Source organism: Lissotriton helveticus, chromosome 1_1 (assembly GCF_964261635.1).
Source record: "Lissotriton helveticus chromosome 1_1, aLisHel1.1, whole genome shotgun sequence".
Taxonomy (NCBI): Eukaryota; Metazoa; Chordata; class Amphibia; order Caudata; family Salamandridae; genus Lissotriton; species Lissotriton helveticus.
In genome coordinates, this window is record NC_136057.1 from 1715199472 (window position 1) to 1715223669 (window position 24198).

Sequence of the window (24198 nt, forward strand, 5' to 3'; positions counted from 1 at the left end):
TCAAAAAGTAATTTGCATTTCATACTGTTGAGACAACAGTATTTAATCCTTCCACACCTCCACCCATTGTGGGACTGGTGACTCAAGAAAACGTAATTTGGCACCAAATGCCCAATCGGTACCAAACCCACATTTTATGTTTTGCTCTTTAACATAATAGGCAGCTGCATCCTGAGGATTGTCGTAATCCTTGTGGAAATCCTCTAAAGATCCCTCAAACGAGTATGCTTGAAGCTTATTGATTTTTTTTTTTTAAAAGAAATTTTGTGGGCCAGGATAATTGGCACACTAAAGGTTGCCATCCACATCCCAAGTCGAGTTTCTTTTATTTTTATTTAATGCTATTTTATATAGCGCAAACATTACCCGAAAGTGTCGGAGCGCTTTACAAAAGAACCAGTTGCCTTACATAAGGACTTTGGATCACACAAGTTACATAAGAGATACAAACATGAAAAATTTGCAAATGTACAAGTTGTAAAGTCACTCAAGGAAGAGATACAAACGGATAAACTCTAAACTCATAGGAATGGTAGTAAGTACAAAGAGGAGGACCTGAGGGTGAGAAAGAGATAAGGCAGTCCAGCAAAAGAGAAATGTCTAAAGGTGAATACGTGTGCTGTCTGTCGGAAGGGCGAGATGAAAGGGACGAGTGGGTGACACTGCGGCTCTCACCGCCTTTCAAAGTTTCTTCAATTGAGCCTCCCTGTTAGTGCGCGCGCGGCCACACCACAACAGTGTCCCCGCACCAGGTTGCCCCCACCCGCTCGAAGTGCTCGCTGGCATGCCCCATGTGAAATGGAGGGGGGGAGGAGGGTCGTCCATGATACACTGCTCCCGGGGCAGCCCATGGCATGGGAAAACTACCCCACAAGGTCTTCATAAGCCCTGTGCATCACTGCATTTCCTCCCCGCTTCATGTAACAGCTGTCCCCCGCACGGGGATCGAACTCACGCCCTGGTGTCACTATCATTCCGCTCACAAAAGAGACTACTGGCCACACGAGTGGCACGCTAGGTCGCGGCCTAAATCCCCCCCCCCATGCCCCTTTCCTGGGGACACGGCTACCAGCTCCATCTCGTGCAGTGCAACCTGCAAAACCTGGCCGACCATTCTTTTCATCATTGGAGGGGGGGCCGAGAAATGTCAAAGGCCGCAGACTCCACTGACCAACCAAACACACTTGGCATATGCTCCTCGTACATCAGCGCCCCATTCCACCATAGGTGTGCGGGATAGAGGCTAAACCGCGTGGGCCCCACCAAATTGCTTCTGCTACAAAACCAAACCCCCAGGCTCTCCCGCAAGCACCCACCCCAGGCGGGACCATGCCATAGAACGCACAGTGAAATCTGAGGGGGTCACATGGGGACAAACTAAACTGTGCCCAAACATGCAAATCGCCTCAAACCCGTGGTCAACGGGGGGGGGTTTCACTTTCTCCCGAAAGACAGCACTCCCGCTGCCCGTTCGGGTCGAACCATGCCCCCAAACAAACAGTGGCAGGCCTGGGGCCCTCGAGAAGCCTGAAGAGGCCCTGGCGGGTGGTGAAAAGGCACTTCGCACATAGTCCAACTGCGGCCCCCGACCCCAGGTGTCTCGACACCGTCGCTCAGCCACAGCCAAGAAACCGTGCTGTGGATAGGCCACTCGAATACATACGACACAAGGGCATAAGTGCCTACGAACACAGAGTACTACCACCATGTCGGGAGGGGGGGGCACCGCTGTCCCCTGATCACCCCCCACCATGCCAGCAAACACCAGGGACAGCCCCGGATGACACCAACTGGCCCAGCACAGCCCTGCACTGCCCCCCTGAGGGGCACTCGCCTTGCACAGAGAAAGTGCCCGCATCCCCGCCACATGTGCCTGCAACGAGCTCACACCCCCCGCGGCAGCCCGTGCCATGGTCCCACTACAACATGGGACAGGCCCAGGGGCGGGCGCTGCACTCGCCGCGAGCGATGTCGCGCAAGATCGCAATGGCACTACCAGGCCTGAGGACGACGAGAGACGGGACGACACACAACCCCTCTAGACGGCATGGTAGGGTCTGAAGTCTTCTGCAATCTTATTCACTGCACTGTTCAAAACCCAGACAGAAAGTAGTCTACCATCTGGTTTAAAAATGGCCCAAAAGCCAACACAGTATCCAAATTATCTTCTGTGCTCCCGTTGACTTAACAGTTGTTGCGAGGGTTTATCTATTCTGTAAGACCCAATGGCGAACAAGTTGGCCATTCACGCTAATATCTTCTGTTTATGTCCTTTATGATCACTTGAAAGATGGATATTTTTACTACAGAGGGCTAAAGTGATGGTTTATTAATGTAAAAAGCAGGTTTATTAATGTAAAAAGCAGGTACTCTATGTGTTGACTGCCTCTTCTCTGCAACAGGGACACTGGGTCAGTAAAATCCTTTTGTACTGTGACAGAGCTGTGAAGTTGATCTATTAAGAATGTCTATTTAGAACTTGCAGTTTAAGTTGGACTGGAATGTTTCGAGAGAGGGCGATTCCTTCCCTGTTCACATTGCATACTTTTGGCACATTGTAGTTTTTATTAGATTAATAAATGTTTTTGGGAAATGGACCGTTTGGAAAGCATGTAGTGTCTCCTTCAGATGTAGGCCACTTGGGCGCAGCATAGTCCAGTCTGCTGACTAGGTCGACTAGCTGAAACAATGCCTGGTGTAACGTTATGTTCGCTACCAGGCTGTAGCACTTCAGAGTAATTGAACCTCTGCTTGTGCACACACAACATTGCCATTTTGTTGTCTGTATATGCACTCCAATTCCCTGGTTAAAGATTAAGGTGGTTTTTGGGTGAGAAATGTTGATTACTTATTTAAGCCTTTGGCACGGTTCCTTGGTCCTACGTTCTGAACCTATAGATCAGCCGTCCGTAACTTGTGGTCCGAAGACTCTGCAGTGTCTACTCTTGGGGGGGGGGGGGGGGCTGTATCAATAAAGAAGCAGCATTGGAGAAAAAAACGTTCAGCAAGGGAATTTGAAATTGGAGGCTAAACATTAAGAAGTTGGCATCCTCGGATTTCTTTGTGGGAGCAGTGCAAGTGCATCAAACCGAATGTAGTATTGACAATGGGTGGCCTCAATTGAATTTAGAAAAGCTACAACATTGTTCTTAAAATTATGATTTAAAAAAAAAATGTTTTTGAATTTCATAAAATATTTAATCATTTGTGTATTTGTTTGAATGCTTGGTTCTGTAATTTTGTTTATTCTCCCATTCAAATCATTAGAATTGCTTCGACTAGAGTCCCCAAATTACAATGAGTTAGTGGGGGATTCCTGGTTCCAAAATGTATTCAGTGGTGGGTCACAGCATTCCATTAAAGGTTAAGTGGGGTTCCACAGAAGTTAAGATGAAGAGCCACTGCTTTAGAATACCCTCAGCAGCTACACAGTTGTACTGAGTCTGTATTTGAGGATGTCTTCTGAGTGTGGGTGATGCAGAGGACCATCTTTTAAAATGTGTGTTAGAACCTCACCCAAAGGTGATTGGACACCCAGGGTAGGTGGTACAGGAATTACATTAAATAGGGCCATGAGTCCTTCTCAATCCAAGAGGAAAACCATCATATGTACCCTGAACGCGAAAATCTGCACATCTAGAGTCCTCTGGAACTATCAAGCAGAGATGTAAACTGAAGTTCCAGTGCTTCCTTCCCTTGTAGAAAAGATGTGTTGAGGATTGTAGAAGGCAGTCATTAAAACTCGAGGACTTGTTACACTTTCACTTGAAATTGTATGCGGCTGGTAATTGCACCTACATTTTGGATTGAAGGTGAGAAACACTGATTCCTTAGGATAGTTTCTGATGGCCCTTGTAAAGAAGCTGCATGTCCCTATAGTACTAGCACTAGCACAAAGCAGTTAACAACAAAAAATGTTAGTGCAATAATGCATTTAGGTGGCCGGTGCGCCAGTGGGGAACATATTGTGCTTCTTTTGAATTGTGCAGCTTGGGAGTGTTCTCATATATTGGTTCATTCAAACATCTCGGGTAAACCTCTATTATAGGTCTATGTTGCACCTTAGTGATGGGAAGACTGCTCCTAGTAAATGGAAATGTACGGGGAAGGGGATAATTTTGAGTCAAGTACATAAACCATTTAGGACATGAATTTAGAGTCCAGTTAATGTAGGAAGAAAACCAAAACTAAAAAAACCTCAAAGTTATGAGGCACTTGAAAGTGCAATCCAAAAACTATTTTAGAGTGTGTGATCTGTGCCAATGTGGATTTAAACAGTTTGATATAAATGGCACCATCCCACAGTAGTTTTTAATGTGGTGAGGAAATACTGTTCGTATGAATTGCATGCTTTCTTGATGATTACATCGTAACCTGAACCTTTACTGGATTATTTTTGGTGTTCCAGAATGATTCCATTGTGGCAACGACGACTGTGACGGTTCCAAACAATGGTGGTCCAATTGAGGCTATCTCCACCATTGAGACTGGGCCATATTGGACCAGAAGTCGGAGGCGAACAGGTGAGGTGAAAGGTAAGAGGATACTTTCATAGAAACCTGCAATTAGCAAAGGTTAAACGTGACGTGTTTGACGTGCAGATTCCACAGCGTCCAGGGATTCTTGATTGTGCCAAACATAGTTTTGGGGCTAGTTTATTCATGACTCTTAAATTGTAGGAGCTCGACCCTGATTTTCCCCTAAAAAAATTAATGGTTTACCCAGTTTAGCTCTGTTTAGGGTGCCCTCCCTTATTTTGTGTATTTATTGAGCTAGTGTCTAACTGCATTTCTGATCATCTACTGTTCACATCTTTCAATTTTGGGGGCCTGTGTTTGCATCTTAAGTAAGGTAAACATTTTAGCTAATGGTCTTCCCTTCTCAGGTGTGCTAAATTCACACTGGTATTTATGTTCTGTAACTAATGTGTATTAGTGACTTCTGTTAAGAATCATGTTTAAAGTGTCTTGCTCAAACCATGCTATTTAATCTACCTTGATGGCACACTGTACTTTGTAGTTTACAAATAATGTATAATAACATATAAGGGCTGTTTATGTAGGGACTTCTACATAATTGATTGGATCAAATTCAAGGGACTTATCCACCTTTGAAACCCCGGTCAGCCCTGCAGGACTTTTAACCAGCCATCTGAAAGTCTCTTGGAAAGATCTTAGTCCACATATCCTATCGGCTCAATCTGAGTAGTTGAGAAGAAACGCTTGTACATGTACCAATGTTGCCTGTTGAAACCCTAAAACTGGGCAACACAAGGTCTGCTATGGACTTGATGAATAGCGATGTTAGGAAGAGTGTTTGTTTTCATTCCAAAGGCTGGGCGAGGGGATTAATTAGCTGTAGCAATAGAGAATGTATTTGGAAAGTGACTTGCTGTTCTATTCTATTTCAGCCAATCTGCAACCATGGAGCAGTGACTCCACCCTGAGCAGCAGGAATTTGGACTTTAACTCTGCAAGTGACGGCACCAGAACTCCACAGGGTACAGGGGGAATGCGGTTGCATGAATTTGTATCCAAAACGGTGGGTGTTCAACAAAGGGAGACATGAATTATTTTACTGTTTATATGCTTTGCAGTGCACTTTAAAAAATGTACTTTATAATAAAAAATGTCTGTTTTCTCCTTGTTACCATAATCAGGTTATCAAGCCAGAGTCGTGCGTTCCCTGTGGGAAGCGTATAAAGTTTGGGAAGCTGTCGCTCAAGTGTAGAGACTGCCGAGTGGTATCTCATCCAGAGTGCCGTGATCGTTGCCCCCTTCCTTGTATCCCAACACTGGGGGGCACTCCTGTCCGGATTGGAGAGGTACAACAGACGTGCTCACAGTTCAGCCATGTGAATCACTATGGCAATAAAAGATGTTAATGCAGGGTGAATCGTTGGCAGAGAAAAAAGGCTGCTCGTGTGACTCTGAAAATAATTTTGGGAGGATGAATGCTGGAAAAAATGTGTAGGAAAGATCATGGAATGTATGAGAGGAATAATTAAATCTCTTAATCTTTAGGGTAAATTTGGAAAGCGATGTGACACTTGGTGAGCAGAGCCAGACTAAGATTTAAGCTATTTGAGTTTAAAGAGCAGCATAGTTAAAGCATTTCCTTTTTTCTTGGCCACTGAATGGAGTGCTGGGTGTGAGTGACGCGGGAGTTAACTGCAGAAATTGCAGGGATTTAAATCTGTAAGATATGTCTTCTTATCTCCTCTCTTGCTTTTCAGGGCAGCCTGTCTGATTTTGTGTCCTCAACACCACCCATGATCCCCTCTGTTGTTGTGCACTGTGTCAATGAGATTGAGCAGAGGGGACTCCATGAGGTAAGAGATACTGGTGACTTTCCTATTAAGGAGGTTGGTGTGGATGGGAAGCTAAATGGTACCACAAGTCAGTTGGGTGGGAGTATAGAACATATTTGATGCAGGAGTTGATGGTGGCATTGTTTGAGTCTCTGAAGAGCTTTTCATTTTGCCATAATAGTTCATAAAGATTGGATCATGGGGGTGGAAGCGAGTTGGCCCATGGCGCTTTGAGATGGATGAGTTTTAACCTTTGGGCTCTGTGAAAAGAGACTGTGAAATAGCCCATAATCAGACCTCAACTTATGGCATGGCCAATGGAACTATAAAATCAATGTCAGAAAGGAGGGTTGTAGCAATCTAGCTTCAAGTGTAAGATGGGCAAGGGACTTAAGATGAAGAGGGTTGAACCTGGGATCTTTACGCTAGAAGTGTTGGCTAGGTATGTATGAGATAGGTGGTTCGACCATGTACATCTGAGTAGAATGTGGAAGGTGTGAAATGGATAAGACTGGGTTATGGTCTGAATCATGGATTTGGGAGGGTGGTGACTACAGCTGAATTGATGGTTGGCACGCAGGGTATCTGGGTCTTAACACTTGCTAATGGGTGTTGTGGACAGGATAAACTGGGCTAAATATGGGAGATAGATTGGAGGTGGGTCTCGAACCATGCATCTGTAAAATACAAGAACGGGAAGGAATTACTAGAGACCTCTGATAGAAAGGGGTGCTGGACCAGTGGCCATCTGATTACAAACGGTGAAGTGGCACTGAACTTCCTGGGGTGTGTCTATACCACAGTTCTTTAAGATGGAACAGGGAGATGGTTGGAAGTGTGAGCTTTGCAGGAGATGGGTAGGGAGAGAACCAGACCTGAGATCGAAGTGGGAAGTTTGATTGTGGACCTCAGAGTGGAGGGTGTTCGGCCATGAAAACCCCAAGAGAAAGGAGGCTTGTGAAGAGCCTCTGAAAACAAGGTTGGGACGGGGTTAAATGTGGGAGCTTTGAGATTGGTTGGGGGAATGACTGGAGATAGATTTTAGGATGCATGGGGGGAGGGGTAGTAGTGCTGACCGGCAGATGGATAGAATGCACTCATTGGGATGTTACAAGGCTTAGAAAATATAGGTATGAGAACGGGGTTGATGTCATTTGTTTGGCTTTGAAGCTTTACCTTCTTCTCCCGCCAGACTGGCCTTTACCGAATTTCAGGATGCGACCGCACAGTGAAGGACTTAAAAGAGAAATTTTTACGCAGTAAGACTGTTCCTTTGCTCAGTAAGATAGAAGACATCCATGCTGTGTGTGGTTTCTTGAAAGACTTTCTGCGAAACCTGAAGGAACCTCTTCTTACCTTTCGGCTCAACAAGACCTTCATGACTGCAGCAGGTAAGCACATGTATTTTTAAGACCACATGTATTTTTAAGACCCGTTTCTTCAAAAGATGGTTGGGCTCGGAACGCTTGGTGAATTGTGGAAGGCCTTGGATAACTAATGACATCTACAATATGTAGAATGAAAAGGACTCCGGACTTTGTGTAAGATCAGCAGGATTGCCCCACCCCTGAAACGTTAGTTCTCTTCATATCCTAACTGTCACTTTATAATTCGCCTTATCTTCCCATTTCCACTGTCCATTTTGTCAAAGTAATCCAGGAAGAAATCCACCAAATCATAATAAAGGAGCAGATCGCTCTATTTTCTACTGACGGATAAAAAAAGAAAAATCTCTCCTGAAGGAAAACGCTGTAGGCCAGACTTCAGAGGTTTAGACATAGGCACTTTATTCAATCTCATATATGGCCAAATGCCGCAATCCTCTTGCACAGCGGGATAAAGGTGTATGTAAGGGCGGTCCTTGTCCCAACCACGATCCCTTCCACCTCTCTCCTCCACAACCAGTGTGGTCCATACGATCTCGTGAAGACACAGATCCTATCTGTCCCTGGGATCTTGTGAATAGGAGGCCGGGTCATCCGTCCTCACAGAGTGGTTCGATATCCAGCCCACAACAGTTGGCACTAGTTGCAGGCCAGCAACTTCCAGGCAAACTCCACCAAGTGAAAGTTCCCTTCATGGAGTACTACAAACTCCAAGTCTGAGGATAGTCCAGTTGCAGTGTGTCAATACAATAATTAGGAACAAGATAAAAGGGCGGATGATTACTGACAAGAGAAAAGGAACACTAAATCAACAAAAAAGTGTGCGGTGCAGTTAGGTTTCATATCTTTTTATTAGACAATCATATATCAAAAAAAGGGGAGAAAAGGGAGGGACCAATATATTTTATACATTCATTATTGTATGGTCTCCGTCATATTCTACAACAGCATAAAGTTATACATATTTGTTGCTATGGACAGCTTATTTGAGATTTACATTTGTAGTGCTGTGTAGAAGATTACATTAAAATACATGGCTAAAGATTAGAGTGTTACTACGCGCGTTTCGGCTATTTAGCCTTCATCAGGAAGCCATGATGAGTATTTCTGAAGTACCTGTGCATCCATAAAAAAGGAAAAATAAAGAAACATATGTATGAGAACGGTTCCTATCAATGTCAGTATAGAATCCTAAGCTATTTACAATCTAAAGTCTAAAAACATCACATCTCTTCAAAAAGTTGATGAGATGACGGTTTAAAAGGAAAACAGTACTAATATACATGTCAATACATCACTTCTATCTATTACACATATTTACAACTATTTACATGATATTCTATACACAGTATTTGTATCTATGTGAATTTTCACAAATTCTACATTATTTTGCATCTGCTAGTAGTTATACCGTGTCTGTACATTTATATACATTTAGAGTTTAATAGGCTGATGTGATGGGTATGCCTTCTAGGCTGGTTGTTGAAATCACCTGCACTCGTACATAGTAAGGGCCAAAATGGTGGAACCAAATTGTGTATACTTTTGTGAACCTTTTATCGGTTATAAGAGTGAGAAGGCTGAGATGGATTGAAACCCCAAGGAGCACCTAGATAGCAGGTGAGTAACCTAAAATAATTGTAGAGGTGAGGGGTAGGGAAGGAAAAAGAGGAAAAAGATACAGGATAAAGAATGAAGAATAAAGAGTGAAAGCTCACCCGGAACTTATTGATGTAACGTCCTGCACCACACTTGCAGACTTTGACACCAGAGCAGAAGAAATGAAAAGAAAATTCATTTCGCGAGGCTATCCGAAGCGCTTAATTCGTGAATCCTACAAAAGAGCCAGGTTCTTTGACAGACAACATCTCTTAACTCCACAAATCAAAGAACCCAGCCCTAAAATGGTGTTTGTCACCAGACATTCTACTATGAATGCCAAACTGCAGCACATTGTGTTTTCTAACTGGCATATTTTGAATGCCACAAAACCAAAGGAACATCAACTACCCAAACCAGTGTTCGCGTACAGGAAGAATAAGAACCTTAAAGACTTGATCGTTCGGTCAAGAATGGAACAGAAAAACACCATACCTGTACAAAGATCTATCAGTGATATGAAACCAGTTGTGGGCAATTTTAAATGCTCCACATGCACAGCATGCGATTCAGCCATCGAAACAAAACAATGGACCTTCAACACGAGAACCCTCACGTCCCAAACGTTGACGAATTGCAAAACCACTAATGTGGTTTACCTACTGCTCTGCCCCTGCAATTTGGGCTATGTGGGGGAAACCGCCCGCATGATGTCCACCCGCCTATCTGAACATAGATCGGCCATACGCACGGGGAAAATCCAAGCACCTCTAGTGAAACATTTCCAAGAGGCTCAACACCATCCAAATGACATACGGTGGTATATCCTGGAAAAAATACGCAAGTCCTCAGGCACTTTGAGCACCCAGACTCGTAAATGCCGAGAAGTGTACTGGATTTTTTCACTGGACACATATGCAAAAGGGCTAAATAATGAACTACCCTGGGATCAGGTACTCAAATATAACTATGGCTGATATATCCACTGTGTCTCTTTGCCTACCACCGGCACATCAAAATCTGACATGCTAGATATCTGGTCCACACCCTGAAATTATGTTGTGGACTACATACACAGCCATGTCATCACAGGTAGCCTTAAGTGAACCATAACACAGAGAACTGCAATAAATTAAAGGCAGAATTCTATCCTTTCCATCTCCAATAGATGGCATTGGTAAGCCATTTTTATTGTCTGTCATATTTAAACAATCTCTACTATTGGTCGCCATGAGCCTCACAGATACGAGCTAACACCCTGGGCTCATACATCGCCCTAGAGTTACAGGCCATGGTCCTATTAGAGACAGTCATGATGCCCTCTACATCAGTTTTAATTCTATTGTCATTTCTGATTGGGCTTATCATCCACCCCATAGATAAACAATAACATAAGTTTAAAATATGTCATATTATCAATACTTGTTAAATTTCTTTCAATATGACCCCAATGTTCTGTTTAGAACATAAGTATAGCATTGTTCCTAGCTTTATACTTCCATCAGCACGCACATCCTGTTCCAACATGGCCGCTGTGCCACCACGAACCCCTTAAGAAACACTCCTTGCAGTTCCGCATTTGCCGGTCCCATAATATGCCATATAACTAGAATTTAATCCATATTTCTCAATTTGACTCTACCACTATGTAGAGAACACGAACAGAGTATCGTTACCGGCTCCTTAACATCACTAATACGCTTAACCCGTTCCAATATGGCCGCCGCGTTACTTAGAACCCTCCTAGGAACACCCCTCGGAATCCCGGGCTTGTATTCTGCCCACATTGACCTTTCACCGATATGCGCGCGCAATCTCCACATAAAAGGAACCATCATCCCTCTATACTTTCCCTTCTCATTTCACACCGGGACGCGGGTCTCTGCAGGAAACCACGATTGGAAGGCTCGCTCAGCATCTCTATCAGGTACGCATTTGTCCAGCTGCGCGTCTACAGTTAGAGTGCTCATGGAACAGCCTGTAACGGAACACTATTATTCTCATTTTTCTTTTAACTAGCGGCTGGCTCGCAAAATAATATATACCCACCAGTGGGAAACGCACCGGCCCGCCTAAACAGGTAACTTTGCGCGGTCCCTATTAACTTCAGACCATCTATGCCAAACAAAGTAACACCCGGTTAATCTTAAGTGTTCCCCCCCTGTTCCTAGCGCTACAACAGGAGAGCCTTGCCCCACCTGCTAACTCATATAAGCGGAAAGGACCGGCTAGCAGCTTATACACCAGTGATCCACACAAGGTACGCTCGTTCTATCTTAGCTCCCACAAGTAACTGCTCTAGTCCTCTTAGTTAATCCTTGGACTAACCAAGTGAGCACCGCTTTCTATCTTTATAGCTCCACCTGCTAACCCTGTAAGCAGAAAGGACCGGCTACCAGCTAATATACCAGTGATCCACACAAGGTACGCTCGTTCTATTTCAGCTCCCATAAGTAACTGCATTAGTCCTCTCAGTTAATTCTTGGACTAACCAAGCGAGCACCGCTTTCTATCTTTATAGGTACGATCTATTAGTGCCATTACTGCCACTTTATCCTGCAATATCAAACATCCAGTGATCGCTCCAAACGGAGGACCCACCATACCTACAGATAGGTATTATGAAGTGCTACTAAATAATTTCACGCACTACTAAAGACTGTCGTCAAGCTCGTTATCATATAGGTACCCCTCGCTACTATAATTCACAATCATACAGTTCCGCTGTGTTTCCAATTTATGCTCTAACCATCATACTCTCGCCCCATTCTACCAGAACTTTACCTTCCTCCACTGGCAACCGAACAGTATCCACCTTATTCTTCTGTGCCAATACTGCAGGACGTTACATCAATAAGTTCCGGGTGAGCTTTCACTCTTTACTCTTCATTCTTTATCCTGTATCTTTTTCCTCTTTTTCCTTCCCTACCCCTCACCTCTACAATTATTTTAGGTTACTCACCTGCTATCTAGGTGCTCCTTGGGGTTTCAATCCATCTCAGCCTTCTCACTCTTATAACCGATAAAAGGTTCACAAAAGTATACACAATTTGGTTCCACCATTTTGGCCCTTACTATGTACAAGTGCATGTGATTTCAACAACCAGCCTAGAAGGCATACCCATCACATCAGCCTATTAAACTCTAAATGTATATAAATGTACAGACACGGTATAACTACTAGCAGATGCAAAATAATGTAGAATTTGTGAAAATTCACATAGATACAAATACTGTGTATAGAATATCATGTAAATAGTTGTAAATATGTGTAATAGATAGAAGTGATGTATTGACATGTATATTAGTACTGTTTTCCTTTTAAACCGTCATCTCATCAACTTTTTGAAGAGATGTGATGTTTTTAGACTTTAGATTGTAAATAGCTTAGGATTCTATACTGACATTGATAGGAACCGTTATCTCATACATATGTTTTTCTTTATTTTTCCTTTTTTATGGATGCACAGGTACTTCAGAAATACTCATCATGGCTTCCTGATGAAGGCTAAATAGCCGAAACGCGCGTAGTAACACTCTAATCTTTAGCCATGTATTTTAATGTAATCTTCTACACAGCACTACAAATGTAAATCTCAAATAAGCTGTCCATAGCAACAAATATGTATAACTTTATGCTGTTGTAGAATATGACGGAGACCATACAATAATGAATGTATAAAATATATTGGTCCCTCCCTTTTCTCCCCTTTTTTTGATATATGATTGTCTAATAAAAAGATATGAAACCTAACTGCACCGCACACTTTTTTGTTGATTTAGTGTTCCTTTTCTCTTGTCAGTAATCATCCGCCCTTTTATCTTGTTCCTAATTATTGTATTGACACACGGTCACATATCCCGAAATTAGGAACTCTAGTCGGGGGTACCCCTCTCCTTTCTTACATACATAGTCCAGTTGCAGTCCCTTCTGCCCTGATGATTCCCCGTGTCAATGTCCAAGTATCGAAACAGCATAGTATAGTATGTCTCTACTATCTGAAAGAGACACGTTAGTATTAGATTCCTTACCTTAGAATATCCCTAGGCGTCAGACTGGATCCGGAAATCTTTGCGTAGCAGTACCCTTGCGCGTCGGTAGGCGTCGTCTGCGGCTCCGCGTCCGTCGCGGGCGCCGTGATGACGTCGGACGCCGCCTCCGCGTGCTGACGTCAGTTCTTTTTTCCGCGCCAGCAAGCGCAGATCTGGAAAAAGCAGTAACCCTAGTCAATTTGTGACTAACTTTTTTGATTGTTTTCGAAGTCTCTCGACTCCGAACAGTGCCGTAGGGATGCCCGGCTTCAAGCACTGTGACGATTGCGACCGCCTGATGTCGGTCACGGATCCTCACCGCGTGTGTTTGTCCTGTCTAGGCGTCGACCACGACGACAAGGCCTGCTCAGACTGCCGGGCCCTCTCTTCGAAAGCCAGGCGGGAGCGGTCCCGCAGGCGCCTCGAACTCCGGCAGACGGTCCCGGTCCCACGGGAGGTCGAGGGACAGGTTGCTGGCTCGGAGTCTCCACAGCTCCGAGAGTAGGCCGCACTCCTCCGGGTCGAAGTCGTCGTCAGGTAAGAGGCACAAGAAGTCCAAGCGGCGTCATCGCTCTTCGGACTCCCCCCCGACGCTCGCGCGATGCGGCCGGGGGTTCGGGTGACACCACCCACGCGGCTCGTCGCGGGCGCCGCGTCCAGCCCCATACCCTACGGTCCCTGGGCTTAACGCGACGCCGGAGGAGATCCAGCACTTCCTCATGGCCATGAGGAAACTCTCTCCTCCGACGGGCTCCGCGGCGCCTCTGGGCCCAGCGGACCCTCCTGGGGCCCCTAGCGGGTCGGCGGCTCCGGCCCTGACACCGTCGGGTGCTTCGGCCGAGGGGTTCAGTTGTTCTGGCGCCGCCGGCGCCTTCAGGCCCGGCGCCGCAGGAAGCCGCTGGACCTCCTTCGGAATCTGGTTCGTTGCCGGTGGATCTTACGACCTCCCCGGGGTCGGACCCTCAGGTGTCGCCTCCGGCGCCGTCCTCGGGCGGCACCGTCCCCGGTTCCACCTTCGTTCCTGTTCAGCCGTCTGGACGGCCCCGATGAGCGCCGCTCCAGACGTCGTTTGGTGAATTTCACTTTTATGAACAGGCCCCATTGGTTGAGAACCCTGAGTTTCAGGAGATGGGTGATGAAGAGGACTGGGAGGGGTCTGAGGACCCTCTGACCAGGGAGTGTCCGTCTCATGAGGACTGGACAGGAGACCTTGGGGAAGCCAGTGGCCTGGACACTTCTCCAGACACTGGTTTTGTCTCCCCTCCTACCGTGGCTTCGGAGGAGGGGGCAACCTACAGTGTGGTGCTGATGAGGGCTGCCAAGGCCTTGGGCCTTGAGCTCCCCGTCGCGGCTGTGAGGACTAATCTCCTCACTGAGGTCCTTAAACCGCAGTCCAGCTCGGCCGAGCCTCTGCTGCCCTTTAATGAGGCCTTGACCGACGTTCTTCTGGGCACTTGGTCCAAGCCCGCTACGGGTTCTCCCGTAGATAGGAACGTGGCCAGACGCCACCGCCCAGCCCCGGGCGACCCATGTTTCCTGTCCACCCACCCCACCCCCGAGAGTCTGGTCATCCAGGCCTCTAATTCCCAGACCGCATTCCCGTCCGCCCCGCCGGACAGGGAATCCAAGAGGTATGAGCAGTATGGAAAGAAGATGTTCTCATCCCTTAGTCTGGGTCTGCGGTCTTCCAACACCGCATGCCTCTTGGGCTGCTACACCCACTCTGTGGGATACGGTCATGAATGTGCTGCCAGAGTGCCCGTTGGAGGTACGGGCCAAACTCGGCCAAGCCCTTGTGGAGGGCCGGGACGCAGCCAAGTATTCCATTAGGTGTGGGCTGGATACCACCGACTCGCTAGGCAGAGCGATGGCAACGACGGTGGTGGTCAGACGCCAAGCCTGGCTGAGGTCCGCCAACTTTTCGGCAGATGTCCAGAACACACTCATGGACATGCCGTTCGATGGCCGTCGCCTCTTTGGCGACAAAGCAGACCATGCGCTCGAGCGCTTTAAGGACTCGAGGGCTACGGCCAAGTCCTTGGGCCTCTCGGCCCCGCGCCAGCAATCGGCTGCTTACCACTCCTTTCGTGGCCACGGAAGGGGTGCACCCACACGTGCCGCTAGCCACGCTCCGCAGGGCAATACCCAACGCGGTGGCGACAGTGGTAACCGCCGTCCGGGCGGTAGGGGTCAAAGGCGAGGTCAGTCCACACCTTCCCCCGCAGCATCCGCCTCAAAACCCTCCTAGTCCGTGCTTTCAGGCCCATGTGACGCCAGTGGGGGGCAGAGTTCGCCATCACCACCTCCACTGGCGCACTGTCACTTTGGACAGGTGGGTGCTGCAGATCGTCTGAAGGGGCTACTCCCTCCCCTTCGAGGCGACTCCTCCAGCCATGCCACCGCAGAACCACCGTGTATCGGGGGAATCACTTGCAACTTCTGCAGGAGGAAGTTACGGCCCTCTTGGCCAAGGGGGCCATCGAGCACGTTCCTGGGCCAGGAGTCTGGTGTGGTTGCTACTCCCACTACTTTCTGGTACCCAAGAAGGGCAAAGGGGGCCTACGCCCTATCTTGGATCTACGGAACGTCAACGGCTTCCTCCGAAAGGAGAAGTTCAAGATGCTGACACTGGCTCAGGTCTTAGCTGCCCTGGACCCAGGAGACTGGATGGTAGCGTTGGACTTGCAGGACGCTTATTTCCACATCCCCGTCCTGCCGGCCCACCGGCGCTACCTGCGGTTCACGGTTGACCACGAGCACTTTCAGTTTACCGTGCTCCCCTTCGGCCTTACCAGCACCCCACGGGTGTTCACAAAGGTGATGGCGGTGGTCGCAGCTCATCTGCGCAGGTTAGGGGTTTCAGTCTTCCCCTACCTCGACGACTGGCTGTTGAAGGCGGGCTCGCCCCAGACAGTCGTCCGCCACCTCCAGACTACGGCAGATCTCCTGCACCTGCTGGGGTTCTCCAACAATGTGCCAAAGTCACACTTGTGCCCCTCTCAGAATCTCCTCTTCATCGGAGCGGTTCTGGACTCGGCGCAGTTTCGGGTTTATCCACCCGAACAGCGGGTCTGGGATATTCAGGCTCTGATTCCCATCTTTCAGCCGTTATCCCGGATCTCGGTCAGGTTGACGCTGCGGCTTCTGGGGCTGATGGCCTCCTGCATCCTTCTGGTGCATCACGCCAGGTGGCGGATGCGGGCTCTGCAGTGGGACCTGAAGTTTCAGTGGGCCCAGCATCAGGGCAACCTATCCGACCACGTCCTGATCTCGGAGGGCACTGCGAGACAACTGCAGTGGTGGCTCACGGACCGCGATTGGGTCAGCGGCAGATCCCTCTCCCTTCCCCAACCGGAGCACGTAGTTGTAACGGACGCGTCCCTCCAGGGCTGGGGAGGCCACATGGGAGAGGCGGAGATCAGAGGCCTCTGGTCTCTGGCGGAGGCCCGGCTCCACATCAACCTGTTGGAGTTACGGGCGATTCGTCTAGCACTGAAGGCATTCCTCCCCTCTGTCCGGGGGAGTGTAGTGCAGGTGTTCACGGACAACACCACCGCCATGTGGTACTGCAACAAACAGGGCAGGGTGGGGTCGTGGACCCTTTGCCAGGAGGCTCTGCGCCTCTGGCAATGGCTGGAACGCCAGGGCGTGACCCTGGTGGCTCAACACCTGGCAGGTTCTCTGAACGCCAGGGCGGACGAGCTCAGCCGTCGGTGTTGATGGATCACGAATGGCGTCTGAACTCGGACGTGGCGCAAGGCTTCTTTCAGCAATGGGGAGAGCCTTGGTTAGATCTATTCGCCACCGAAGAGAACGCGCAATGTCATCTGTTCTGCGCGTTGGAATTTCCAAGGCGGCACTCGCTCGAAGACACTTTTCGTCGCGAGGGGAGTTGCGGTCTATTGTACGCCTTTCCACCTATAACACTTCTGCCCAGAGTGCTGAAGAAGATCAAGCGCGACCGGGCCCAAGTCATCCTTGTGGCTCCGGACTGGGCGAGAAGGTACTGGTATCCAGAGCTACTCAGTATGTCAGTCGATCCCCCGGTTCGTCTGCCTCTTCAGGAGGACCTTCTGTCGCAGCAGCAGGGGACGGTCCTCCACCCGAACCTGTCCTGTCCCCACCTCCATGCTTGGAGATTGAGCGGCGACAGTTGAGGCCATTTGACTTGCCTCCTGAAGTCTGTAACGTCATTCTGGCAGCCAGGCGTCCCTCCACAAAGTCTGTATACGCCTGCAGGTGGAACAGATTTGTGGCATGGTGCACAGCAAAGGCTGTGGATCCTCTTGCTGCCCCTCTTTCTGAGGTTCTTCTCTTTGAAGACTGCTTTCCTGGTTGCCATTACCTCTGCCAGGAGAGTGAGTGAGCTCCAGGCCCTTTCTTGTACTCCACCTTTCCTTTCTGTCCATCCGGACAAAGTGGTGCTACGTACCAAACCTTCTTTCCTGCCCAAGGTTGTCACGGCCTTCCACATCGGGCAGTCTATCACCTTGCCAACCTTCTTTCCGCCACCGCATCCCTCTAAAGAGGAAGAGCGGCTCCACCGTCTGGACCCAAAACGTGCGCTCTCATTTTATTTGGATCGCACACGCCAGTTCCGGGTGGATGACCAACTCTTTGTTGGTTACGTGGGCGCTAAGAAGGGGAAAGCGGTACACAAGAGGACCATCTCCCGGTGGATCATCTTGTGTATCCAGGCATGCTACTCCTTGGCTAGGAAGGAGCCCCCTGCTGGATTGCGGGCTCATTCTACCCGAGCCACGGCGACTACCACTGCCCTGGGCAGGGGTGTGCCCTTACAAGACATCTGTCAGGCAGCTACGTGGGCATCGCTGCACACGTTTGCAAGACACTACTGCCTGGACAGCCAAGTCCGGAGGGATGGCTTCTTTGGCCGTTCCGTCCTCCAGGACTTTCTGGTGTGATTATTGGTTCGCAGACCCACCACCGGGGTTGGTATTGCTGGGGTATCTATTCTAAGGTAAGGAATCTAATACTAACGTGTCTCTTTCAGATGCACAAGTTACTACTTGTGTAACGATATATCTGTAAGAGACATTAGTTAGTATTAGATTCCTTACCGACCCACCCATCCTCCCCGTTCTGCGAACCAATCTCTAGGGTTAGGGTTATCCCCTTTCAGGGCCCTAGTTTCAATGGCACCAGTGTTGGTTTTTAACATGGCTCTGCGTTTCTGGCGCGGAAAAGCTGTGTCTAAGAACTGACGTCAGCACGCGGAGGCGGCGTCTAAGTACTCCGACGACGGAGCCGCAGAAGACGCCTACCGACGCGCAAGGGTACTGCTACGCAAAAATTCTGACGCTTGGGGATATTCTAAGGTAAGGAATCTAAAACTAACTAATGTCTCTTACAGATATATCGTTACACAAGTAGTAACTTGTGCTTCAGAGGCCAAAGCCCCGGTAGTTATACCCACCATGGCCTTCGAAGATACGAAGTGGACGGCACAACCAGTACGACTGTCCCACCGATGCACATTTGAGATACCAGCCCCTGGTATAGGTCTTACCCCATGACAAGTGACCGCTAACTCGAATCAGCCAATCATATATACACCTCTCTGCCGTTTGTAAATAAGCACAGCGCTTTGACACCGCACGCAATGCCAAACACATTCAAGTTCCAAGGCTAGCATCCAAAGCAATAGAAAACTGGGAAGGAGAAAAGCAACAAGTCTAGGGAAAGCACCCTAAAAAGGGCTGTGGCTGTTTCCAAATCACATGAAAATACTGATATATATATATATATATATATATTACACACACACACACTTTATCTGTTACCTGCTGCATTTTCAAACTTCTGAGTTACCTTTCACTTCCATAAAGATGCACTTCACTGCAGTTTATACTTATTTTTATTCTTTTTTGTAATATATTTTTATTGCAGCTTCCAAATTTGTACAAACATTCCGATAATCAATTCAGTTACTCATCACCACAGGCTCCAAAAAGAAGTTGTACACGGCCATTCAGCTCACACCCCGGAGGTCGAGCGGCATCATACAGTGGAGTACTAATATCTGACAGGTGTAGAAATGTTCCAATACGGCTGAACCGTAACCAGACTGCTTTTCTTTCTTCTCGGTTCTCTTACTCCCTGTCCGTTGAGCTGCTAACAAAACTATATACACATTTCACCCGCCAAAACACCCCATCTCCTGCCCCTATACCTCCTCCCCCCCCCCCTCCTCTCCCCCCCCCCCCCCCCCCCCCCCCCGGCGTGTCGGAGATCCACAGGGGTAAGCCAGAATCCCGCACGAGTAGTGCAGGTCCGAGACCAGATATCGGGATTGATCAACAGGGGATTGCAGTCATCACGTGGGGTGTGGGGCAATCCAAGGGAAAGGATCCGGCCGATCCAAAACCCAGGCTAATGTAATGAAGGTGCAGGGCTACGCGCAGGGGAGCCCTCGCTGTCCGAGTCCGTGAGGCCCAGAACCAATCTCTCCCATGCTCGGGCCCGCTCTAGAGCAGTATCAGTACCCGCTCTAAGTGCCATCTGTAGTCGAACCTCCCTTTCACAGCGGGCCCATTTACTGAGCTCCGCTCCATCGCTCCACCGTAGGACCCCTATTCGCCTTCCATTGGGATGTTATGACTCGTTTCGCTAAGAGCAGTCCTAGGTCTAGGAACGTACTAGTGATTTTGTTCTTTGATGTATGTGGGAACCAGTGGAGTACGCAGTGCGCCATTGTGGGTTGTAAATCCCTCTCTGACCTCTCGCAGGCTCTCCACTACCCCCTGCCAGAAGGATCCCAGTGCCGGGCAGGACCAGAACATGTGTTGGAAATCAGCCACCTCTGCCGGGCAGCGCGGACAGGCCGCCGAGTGTGATGGGAAGTACTTATGTAATTTGTCAGGGTGCTCTGTGCAGGATGTAAAAATGCACCAGCTGAAACCTCGCGTTGCGCGTCCCTTTCCAGGCCCGTTCCACTATACCAGGCCACGCTGTCTCTGGGATCTCAGTCATTAAATCTGCCTCCCATTTCGCCTTCAGAGCCATTAGCGGGGTTAAGACTTCCGTAGTCATGCGCCTATAGAGGCACGTAATGGCCTTAACCGTCCCCGCGGCCACCATCACGTACTGACAGCCCATGGACAGAGGCGGTTCCGTCACACCCGACCTCCAATGCCTACGGATCGCCGCTGACGGCGCCGCATGAAGGAGGAAATCCCCCCCCCGGAATCGCAAAGCGATCCCTCAAGAGATCGAAAGGCATCAGCACACCGTTCTCAAACAGATCTCCAATGGTCGCTAGACCCTGCTGTTCCCAGTCTTCCAACCGGTGCCACGTGCCTCCGTGCGGGAGCGCTCTACACAGCCTGAGCGGGATCTCCGGTGTGTATGGAACCGCAATACGTCCCCTCCGCAGATATCTGTTCCAACACTTCTGAACCGTCGCAAACTCTTGGGTGAGATGGAGGTCCCCCATCGGGAGGCCCAGGACGATCCGGGACACCACCTAAACCGAGCCTGCCGGTTCACCAGATCCATCCTCTTCCCTCGTGGCTCTCGCCACCCATTGTGTCAACCATTGCAACTGGGCCGCCAGGTAATATAGTTCGTAATCCGGCACCGCAAGACTCCCCTCACCCAGAGGCCGTAGGAGCGTGGTGTGTGCCACTCTGCGTCTGCCCGAACCCCAGAGAAAGTCAATCACCATGGTCCATAGATGCCGGAAGTAACTCGCCGGGATCCAGACTGGTAAGGTTCGGAAAAAATAGAGCAATCTTGGTAGCGTCACCATCTTGAGGAGTGCCACCCTCCCCACCAGAGACAGCGGGAGCGTACCCCAGAAGGCGAGATTCGTTTTAGTGAGCCTGATCGCCGAGCCAATGTTGCCCTCTAGAATGTCTATGCTGTTGTGGTAAATCGAAGTCCCCAGGTAGTGAAGACTCCTCCCCTCCCAGGCCACTCCTTCCGTAGTGTGCGGGCATGTTCTACGCGCACGAGTCGGGAACAGGTAAGATTTCGCCGAGTTCACTCTGAGGCCCGACACCATGCTCAGTGATTTGAGGGATTTAGCTCCCCGCAGGGAGGCAGCGGAGTCTGCCAGAAACAGCAGGAGGTCATCAGCGTATAAAGCGATATGGTGCACCTGTCGGTATACGTCCAACCCCTGATATGCCTGCCCCAACCGGGCTCGCGCCGCCAAAGGCTCAATCGCTATGGCAAACAATAGGGGGTAGAGCGGGCACCCCTGACGGGTGCCCCGTCCGACGGTGCAAGCCTCAGATATTATCCCTCCTGTTCTGACCCTAGCCGTAGCGTTCCGGTACAAAAGTGCCGTCCAATCCACGAAACCCTCGCCTAGCACCATTGCACGCATAACATGGAAAAGGTGGGGCCATTCCAGACTATCGAAGGCCTTCCCCATGTCGATTGCAAACACCGCTGCCTCGTCCACATCGTAGGTGTCAGCCTCCAGAACGTGGAGGAGCCTTCGTATATTAAGCGCGGTGTTGCGGGTCGGGATGAAGCCAGATTGGTCCACGTGGATCAGTGTGGACATATGGGGGAGTAGACGCGGCGCCAAGATTTTGCTCCATATTTTGTAGTCCAGGTTAAGCATGGACAGCGGGCGATATGCCGATCTGTCCCAAGGTTGTTTGCCTGGCTTCAGTAGTGGGACAATTGGTGCCTCACCAGTGGTCTTCGGCAAGCCACCTAGCCGTTCAGCCTCATTGTAGAGCCACGCCAGCCGGGGCGCCAGGAGATCTACATAGGTGTGATAGAACTCCGTCCGGAGACCGTCAGAGCCAGGCGTTTTATTCCGTGCCATACTCTTAATGGCGACTCTCACCTCCCTCACCTCCATTTTATCTCCCAGAGGTTTTGCTTCCTCGTCGGTCAGCTCCGGCAAACCCAAGCCCTCCAGGAATCTCTGGTACTCGTCCTCCGATGGGAGGACCCGACTACGGTATAGCTCAGTGTAATAGTCATAGAATAGCTCATTAATTCCCTGTTGGTGGAAACGCGCCTGACCCGCGTGATCTGAGTTCGAGGATGACCGAGCTGCTGCGAGCCGGATTGGCCAGCCGGATTGGCCAGCCAGGCCAACAGAGCCCCCGTCTTATCCCGTTCCGAATGGGCGCGCGTGAGGTAGGATTTGTAGTCAAAGCACCCGAGGCGTTCTACCGTCGCCGCTGCTGATTCCCTCCCCTCGTCGTTCTCGCTCCAGTGAGCGCAGCTTCTCGTCCTCTCGGTGAATTTCACTAATTAAGGTCTTCCGCACCCCCGATACCGTCTCAATGCAACGCCCCTCCGCACCATTCAACGGTGGCCGATCCCGCAGTCCCCGCATTGATCTGAAAATATGATTCTATACTCGAGGCTATCACGTGCCGGAAGACTTGATCGTCGAGCGTCTCCGGACGCAGTTTCCAGGTGGGAATGCGTGGGAGACGCTGCGACCAACGCATCTGCACCAGCAGCGGGTTATGGTCGGAGATCGTGCGCGTAAGGTATTCACTGTGGCACACCTCGCCATGCACTTCCGGGGAACATACGAAGGCGTCTATGCGGACATGGAGTTCGTGTAGGGAGGAAAAGAAGGAATAATCCCTGTCCAATGGGTGGCCAGCTCTCCATGAGTCAATTAGCCCCCATTGACGTTGCCAGTCATAGCGCGCAAGCGCTAGTTTTCTCGCTGGTGCATTTGGTAAGGGGGGATGTGAGCGGTCCAGTGTGGTGTCAGTTACACAATTAGTCGTCCCCCCCCCCCCCACAGGAGCACTGGTCCCACTAAAAACTGGGCCAGTGTGCGGGACAAGGATGAGAAGAAGGCAGGCTGTTCTACGTTCGGGGCATACAGACAACCCAACGTTGGGTCCCTCCCGTCCAGTTTCCCCCTCACCATTGCGTACCTCCCCTCCGGGTCAATAAGCTGTTGTATGCATTGCAAGGGAACCCCCGCCCTTATCCATATGACCACCCCCCCTAGCGTAGGCCGAGTAACCAGTGTGGTAGACCCGTCCCCTCTACCTCCGCTGTAAAGCTTTCCCCTCCTGTGCTAAAAGATGTGTTTCCTGTAGGAAGGCTATATGAATGCCCCGCCGAATTAAATAGGAGTGGATCTTGTGACGTCTATGCATGGTATGCATCCCCCTCGCATTCCACGTGATACATTTGTAACCTAAGTCGGGTCCCATGACGGTTCACATCACAGCTCACAAGTCTCCTCACAGAACCCTCTGACACGCCCAGATCCCACCCCCACAGCCACAACCAAATAACCCTACCCAACTCCCACTCCCCAGGACCGACAACCAACGTGGTAACCCCATCCAAACCTTGCAATGCAGCGTAAATCAACCAGAGCAGGCTAGGCGAGACGTCAATCGTGGTCAGATCCGAAGCTAACACCCCCCCCCCCCCCCCAAGTAAGTAGCAACAATCCACAACACACCTCCTCCCCCATTACAGTATTATCAACAGCAGCGAGCCGCCCCCCACCTCCCAGCGCCATACGGCAGGGCCCACCCCGCGACCCAGTACCGTATATCAGCGTGTCCACTGTCCTCACAGCCACATCAGCCAAAGACGCCATCTGCCGTTTGTGGAGTCACCACCGGTAGGTCCGCCTCTGAGAGACCATGGGCGCTGCTGGAGCCAGCACTTGAATCCGTATTCTTCGAGTGCGCCGAGGCGTTACTGGAGGGGCTGACCTCCCCCTGGCTGATGGCCGCCACCGCCAGCACCGCCTTATTCCTTTCTTGTTGCCACCCAGCCGGGGAGCCAGGGCGTTGCGTCGATGTCACATCAGTGGAGCTTCGTCTAGGCGTGGTCGCAGGGGGGGGGGGGGGGGGTGTCCCCGCCAGCCTCCCCCCCCAGCCTCCCCCCTGGTTT

At 49.7% G+C, this 24198-nt stretch overlaps 1 protein-coding gene across 5 annotated transcripts in view; it reads left to right on the forward strand.

Annotated features, from left to right (window-relative positions):
* Positions 1–24198, forward strand: part of RACGAP1 (Rac GTPase activating protein 1) — a 57160-nt gene that overhangs the window by 26359 nt on the left and 6603 nt on the right. For 3 of the 5 annotated variants that reach the window (XM_078689129.1, XM_078689133.1, XM_078689132.1), the window contains exons 8-12: positions 4409–4535; positions 5411–5541; positions 5660–5824; positions 6236–6331; positions 7503–7701. In XM_078689129.1, the coding sequence (XP_078545255.1) occupies positions 4409–4535; positions 5411–5541; positions 5660–5824; positions 6236–6331; positions 7503–7701 (718 nt within the window). The remainder of the gene's footprint in view (positions 1–4408; positions 4536–5410; positions 5542–5659; positions 5825–6235; positions 6332–7502; positions 7702–24198) is intronic. The other 2 variants (XM_078689130.1, XM_078689134.1) reach the window with 1 other exon arrangement.